The 6928-nt window shown below is 36.6% G+C and overlaps 1 protein-coding gene across 6 annotated transcripts in view; it reads left to right on the top strand.

Moving 5' to 3' along the window:
• The window catches only part of antxr1d (ANTXR cell adhesion molecule 1d), a 30460-nt gene extending 25553 nt beyond the window's left edge, over positions 1–4907 (top strand). For 5 of the 6 annotated variants that reach the window (XM_055170289.2, XM_055170290.2, XM_055170291.2 and 2 more), the window contains exon 18: positions 3871–4907. In XM_055170289.2, coding sequence (XP_055026264.2) covers positions 3871–4128 — 258 coding nt within the window. In that variant the 3' untranslated portion in view covers positions 4129–4907. Of the gene's footprint in view, positions 1–3554; positions 3712–3870 lie in introns of those variants that run through there. The other variant, XM_073873376.1, reaches the window with a different exon arrangement.
• Positions 4908–6928: the final 2021 nt, after the last annotated feature.

A 6928-nucleotide genomic window follows, 5' to 3' on the forward strand; every position in this document is an offset into this window, starting at 1 on the left:
GTGGATGGCCTCCAGCAGGCTGCAAGCTTTTACTGCTTTAGATGTTGGTGGTGATGGAGGTAAAAGGTGACTGTATTAAACCACAGTCGAAACACAATGGCCTTGTCTATACTTTTTTTGCGATTATTCCAACAGTTTGTATTTAGTCTGAGCTGAATTCACACTTGAGTCTTCATTTGCAGATTGCATATTTCATACCTCCATAATGCAAGTGAAATGAGAAGTTTAATGAGGAAAATTTGTTTTTAAAGATATAAGAAACCCATTTTGTGCAGTTTGTTTGTTTTTTATTGTTTATGCAGATGACCGCAGTTGTGACAGCACTCATTTGCTATAACACAAGTTTCCAGTGTTGGGGAAAGTTACTTTTAAAAGTAATGCATTACAATATTAAGTTACTCCCAAAAAAGTAACTAATTGCATTACTTTTCATTGAAAGTAATGCTTACGTTACTTTTTAGGTGTTTTTTTTATGACTGAACAGTTCTGCATTCAGAAATTGCATATTTCATCACAAAAATGTCGAGCTCTGGCCTGCCATCTCAGTTTCTGACTCAAACTGTTCCCACACAGGCGTGTACGCATAGAGTGCATAATGTGACTACGTTTAGTTTAATTGAGTACATCGTTTTGTTTTTTAAAGAGCCGCACAGATCCAAAATCGATGTGTGTCATGTAGCTGTCCATCAATGTACACAATGTGCAAAGTAGTTGAACCAAAAAGTGCACGATTAATAAAGTTATTGGCTTCTAAAGTAGGGAGTTGACTCTGTATCGCTGAAACGAGTCGTTATATGGATTGAATCTCCTGCCTGACTTTATTCACGTAATACCAACACTTTGCATAATAATCTCCGCCTACAGCCTTGCCCGCGGGAACTGTGACCTGCCCACGGCTAGTTAGTGTGTAAACATCATATCACGCTGTGTTTTCAGTTTGTGTTGTTTTCACAACCAAAGGATGAAGATATATGAAGAATCTGTGGTTAAAATTACTTTTTCAAGGAGGGATTTACTAGACGTTTGGCTGTGAAGAATCGGTGGTTAAAAAAACTTTTTCACGGAGAGATTTACTAGACGTTTGGCAATGAAAGATGGTTCAGTAACCATTTTATTTGGAACAACATGCGTCTCCTAACCACAACCTATAAGTATGATTATAGCTACATACTTGCTTAAATGAGTGTAAAAATTTTAATGTCTGTTGTCGTTTTTATAACCTGGACTAATGATGAATGATGTGTATTGATGATGTTTTTTAAACTCTTAATATACTGTCAGAGAGCCACGTTAGTTAGCGGCTAACGCATGCTCACTCACGATTTTCCTATGGCCCAGTTAGCTTACATAAATGCTTAAATGACTGTAAAATGTTAGTTTCTAATGTCATTTTATTGCTTGGATTAATGAAGAATGATGACGTTGTTTAAACTCTTAATATACTGTCAAAGAGTCATGTTAGCAAGCGGCTAACGCATGCTCACTTAAGGTTTTGCTACGACCCGGTTAGCTTACATAAATGCTTAAATAAATAAGTGTAAAAACATTAGTTTCTGTCGTCGTTTTTATTGCTTGGATGTATGATGAATGATGTGTATTGATGTCGATAATGTCTTCTCAGTAAATCATGTTAGTACTAGGGCAATACGTGTTGCACCATTGTTGGTCTGTGCCACTGATCCGTGGTCTGTGCGGAGACTCTGTCAGTTGACCAATCAGAGCAGAGTATGCCACTGAAAGGTGGGGTTTAGGCAGACTAAGTCGTTGAATGGCTTCACACGAACCGTTTGGGGATCTCTGAGAAATGGGGTAATTTTAAATTTATATTTTGAGAAAATTACAGTGTTTTTTGACCTTTCATGTATTTAAACCTGTTGTCCGGAACTTATAAACAGTGATAAGATGCTTAACATTGGCATCTTACTGGTTGTTTAATCAAATTAATTAACTCTTTCACCGCCAGCGTTTTTTTAAAGTTGCCAGCCAGCGCCAGCGTTTTTCATGATTTTCACAAAAGTTTAATGCCTTCCAGAAAATATTCTTTAAATATACAAACATACAATATACCAAATGAAAGAACAGACCCTCTGCTTTCAAACAAAAAAAATCCTACCTTCAGTAGTTCTTTAGTAATCAGCTTTTGAATATGGTTTCTGCAAAAACATCACATTTTGAGCAAAAAGCAGAGATAATTCCATTTTTGTGACAGACTTTTCATAGAGATCCCATTCAGAGCGATCTTTAAAACAGACACGGACATGCACCCGCTAGCCATAGGGCAATACTTCCGGGTTTAAAAAGTTGCAGAATTGCGGAAAGACGGAAATACTCGTCATTGGCAGGGAAGGGTTTGCGGCGAAAGAGTTAAACAAAAAAGTAACTTGCATTACTTTTTAAAAAAAGTAACTTAAATATTAATGTGTACATTTAAAAAGTAATGCGTTACTTTACTCGTTACTTCAGAAAAGTTATATTATTACGTAATGCATGTTACTTGTAATGCATTACCCCAACACTGAACACAACAATATATAATATCCTACATTATGGTCTAATCCTATAAAAGCCTTGAACAAAAGGGAGGGATTAAACAAACACAGATCGGATGTTAACTATGAGCTACGCGAGTAAAGGCAAAAGTATAGTCCTTTAAGCGGGGAGGATACAAATTTTTTTCATCAGAAGAGTGTACATACACTGTATGTGCGCCGCCGGATTTTTGAAATCCCCGCCGGTCGCGCATGCACCTACAGGGGAATGTATCCCAGAAGATGCATTGCATTTTGTCAAAATGTGCACACGTTGAACGTCTGTGTACATGTACGAATCAAATAAACTATACTTTGCAAGGCTGTGGGTGCAATCGCGTGCGTTCATTCGCATACACGTAAAAAGACGGACTATACTTTGGGTTTAACAGTGATAATGCGCATGTATCCATTGAAACAGTCTATAGTGTTATTCTTAGGGTTTTTTGTTGCATTTTTTTAAACATCGTCGTCTTATAATTGCGACCCCACTTGGCAGATTTTCAAAAATTAGTTATTGTGATTTTCACATTCTCTATTAAAAAAACCTTCAAAATGAAGCACAGTTTTAACTTTTATTAAAAAGAAGTGCCTGTTTATTTATTAATTCAGTTTACAAGTATGCATGTATCCAATTTTTTTGTGTGAAAAGATTTAGATGCAGCTTTGTGTCACTGCACTTGCATATGAATACATCACATTTCTTAAGCCTTGTGAACACCAACACCAAAAGTGCGTATTGTGGGGGATCCAGTGTCATCCAGAGTTTCATTTTTTGTACTAAATGAGGCGTAAAGTGACTTTTGAATGGCTTTGGTCAGTCATTCTCTAAATTTGAACCCCAGAAACCCCAATTCCTTCTATAAGATCAGCGTTTCTGACATCAATGAATCACTTCATTTTTAGGAATGTAAGCTTTCTCGGAGACCGACCTCTTTACTATGTGATCCAACATGGTTTTCACAAATAGCTATTCTTCCCTAAGCTCTCCGCTGCGAGTCTTCAACCCCACCCCCATGATTTTAGGGACAGAATTGCAGTTGACAGCTGAGTTTCTGAATGTCTGAAGTGCTGTGGGTTCATCTCCTGGGCATTTCAAGCAAGTTAACAAGAAAACGCAGACTAGGATCAGCTGCAGAAGATCTTGAGCTTCTGTTTTCCAGTCCTACACAAGATCTCTAACTTGTCACTTCTGGTATTTATCCCTCATGTCAAGAAAAAAAACAATATATCAATACAAAATATAAAGAGTTGGCCTTAGTTTTATTTTTGGAGAGGTTGTTACTGATAGCAGTGAAGTTTCTAACCGACAGTGATTCAGCCATCTGTTCTGTTACTGCAGGGACGATGCATCAACTTTACCAGGGTGAAAGCAGAGGAGCCAAGGTCACCTCCACGCAGCCACCTTTCACCTCCGCCGCCCCCTCCAGACCATCAGCCACTAATGCGGCCGACCGTATCTCCTCCGCCCAAAAGACCACCATCCCGGGGACCCTCCATTAACCGCACAGCCCCAGGACCTCCACCGGCCCGAGCACCCCCAGCCCCCCGTATAGCCCCTCCATCGCGACCCCCACCCTGCCCTGGGAACAGGCAATGAGAACAATGCTGGGCCTTCACAGCTACCCTAAAATCACAGCTTTTTATCCAAATTAGTGATATTTACTAAAGCTACTGGTTCCCCGCCGTTTCGGATTGTAGGTTTGTTGATTGGTCAGTATGGTGTGTAAGAACCCAGCTAATTTTTTGTGATTTACTGTTATAATATCATCTTATATAATGTTAAGAACATTCAGTAAAAATAAAACTTAGAGTAAGGAATTGAATTGAAATCCAACTGCTGATCATCTTATTGACTTTACCCTGAATTTCACAGACAGGGTCACAAATGTTTGTCTTTACTATAAATAGAGGCACTGCAGTCAAAGAAGCGCTGCAGCAATGCATGTGAATAAATGAATAAGACTTAAAGCACTTATTAACTTTTGAATGTTGACAATTAGTATTTGTGTGTTCAAATTAGCATGTAAATTTGTATTGTGCCCCATTTTAGCTTTTTACTTTAACTGGCCATCATAAAAAAAAAAAAAAACATTTTAATGTGTTATGACTGCGGGGCAGTACATACCACTTATTTATTTAGCCTTGGGTTCCTGGTTGGCACTTGAATACAAAATGACACTGTGTTCACAAATAGTACAGGACACTTAGCATGATGTTTTATATATTTTGTGCATTTTGCTTCATGTATTATAATTAGTCACTTGTATATAGCAAGAAAATCCTGTGCATTATCTGTATGTGCTTATCTACTTGAAATATTGGTGCTTGTGTGTGAATTTGTTATTTGGCTTCATTAATAAAAAATATTCAGCTTTATCCCTCTGTCAACATTTCCTTATGCATTGTATGTTTGAGGGTTTCACAAATGTATACCTCACTGTAAGTCGGTTTGGATAAAAACGTCTGCCAAATGCATAAATGAATGTTAATATAGAAATGCAAGAAAATGATAAAGTATTATCAATGTTGATGGATACAAAAAATTATGACATTTATAAGATTAAAAATGTAATATATAAGGTAAAAAAAATATTTGTTTGATTGTAAAAAGCAAAAGAAAAATCCAGTCTCTAAAATATTAGGTTTAGGTACCTGTATTCCCATGGTATACCTTTTAAAGGGATAGTTCACTTTAAAATGAAAATTCTGTCATCATTTACTCAGAATTTTCATTTTAAAGTGAACTATCCCTTTATCATAATCTCTATACCTCTTTGAAAACATTTTCAAGTGTTTCATTTTCAGCCTGTTAAAAGCTTTATAAAAAATTCATACTTAGTGGGGTCATGAATCACATCATCTAACATGACATGATTCATATGGTCCTCTTAATGCAGCTCCTTTGGCTGGATGCAGTAAATACTCAGTCAGAAACATCAGCGTGTTGACATTAGCTACAAAACCTGGAGCCCTGTGGCTACTCTGGAATGTTCAGAAAACAGGCATTGACAGCCACACATGACTAATATCCCTTAGCCTGCTGTGCCAAGACCATTTCATTGCTCCTTTAATAAAGAGAATAATAAGATAATTTTTATCCTCTTAACTTAAAGAGAATAAATGACCCAGCTGTACATGTGTGGTTTAAAGTCTATATTGGATATATTAGATCTTAACCAAAGACGATGAAACATTAATTTGACATGCTCTCAAATTTCTGTGAAGTCAAACACTTCCCTCTACTGGCCAAGAATACATCTGATAGTCCTATATCAAGAATGAATAAAGGCTCTAAAATTACAGTACAAATAAAATTAAACCTCTGTCAGGATTTGTCAAACAAATATTGGTTATTTTTAATGAGCTATTGGAATATAATTAGCATATTTTTACTGTTTTATTACCTTAGAATGAGACGTTTTTATCTACATGCACCGCGGGTCTCCTTCGCCGTGATGTTTCTACAGAAGCCCTAAACGGACAAACTGTTCTACAGAGAGCGTTTCGTCTCTATGATGTCTCACCCTGTGTCCCAATTTGCATACTATCCATCCTAAATAGTATTTGAAATTAGAATTGGTATATTCCAAATCGTAGTATGTTAAAATAAGTATCCATAAAGTTCTCGGATGATCTACTGTTTTAGGTGAAAATTGTATTCGAAATGTCCACAACTTGCCGCGAGGGGGCAGAGTTTAGTTGCACTACACAGAATTAACAAACTAAATACATAATGTGTCACCGAATCAATAAATTAAACTACATAGTAAACATTACATGAAAAATAATAAATGAAGAAATTATTAAATAATTAAATGCAAAGACGAGTTGAATTCGGATGTTTGAATTTCTTAAAGGGACACTCCACTTTTTTTAAAATTAGGCTCATTTTCCAGCTTCCCTAGAGTTAATTTTCTTATTTTTACCGTTTTGGAATCCATTCAGCCGATCTCCGGGTCTGGGGTACCACTTTTAACATAGCTTATCATTATCCATTGAGTCTGATTACACCATTAGCATTGCGCTCAAAAATAACCAGAATTTCAATATTTTTCCAATTTAAAACTGGACTCTTCCGTAGTAACATCGTGTACTAAGACCGAGAGAAAATTAAAAGTTGCGATTTTCTATGGCTAGGAACTATACTCTCATTCTGGCATAATAATCAAGGACTTTGTTGCCGTACATGTCTGCAGCAGGTGCAATGATATTACGCAGTGCCCGAAAATAGTCCCCTTGGTAACTTTCAATAGCAGGGTCAAGTTTTAAATAGGAAAAATATCTAAACTCTTTGGTTATTTTGAGTGTGATGCTAATGGTCTAATCAGATTTAATGGCTTATTATTATTTATTTTAGATTCAATGGATTATGCTAAACTATGCTAAAAGTGGTACCG

The sequence above is a fragment of the Misgurnus anguillicaudatus genome, chromosome 11, assembly GCF_027580225.2.
Source record: "Misgurnus anguillicaudatus chromosome 11, ASM2758022v2, whole genome shotgun sequence".
NCBI lineage: Eukaryota > Metazoa > Chordata > Actinopteri > Cypriniformes > Cobitidae > Misgurnus > Misgurnus anguillicaudatus.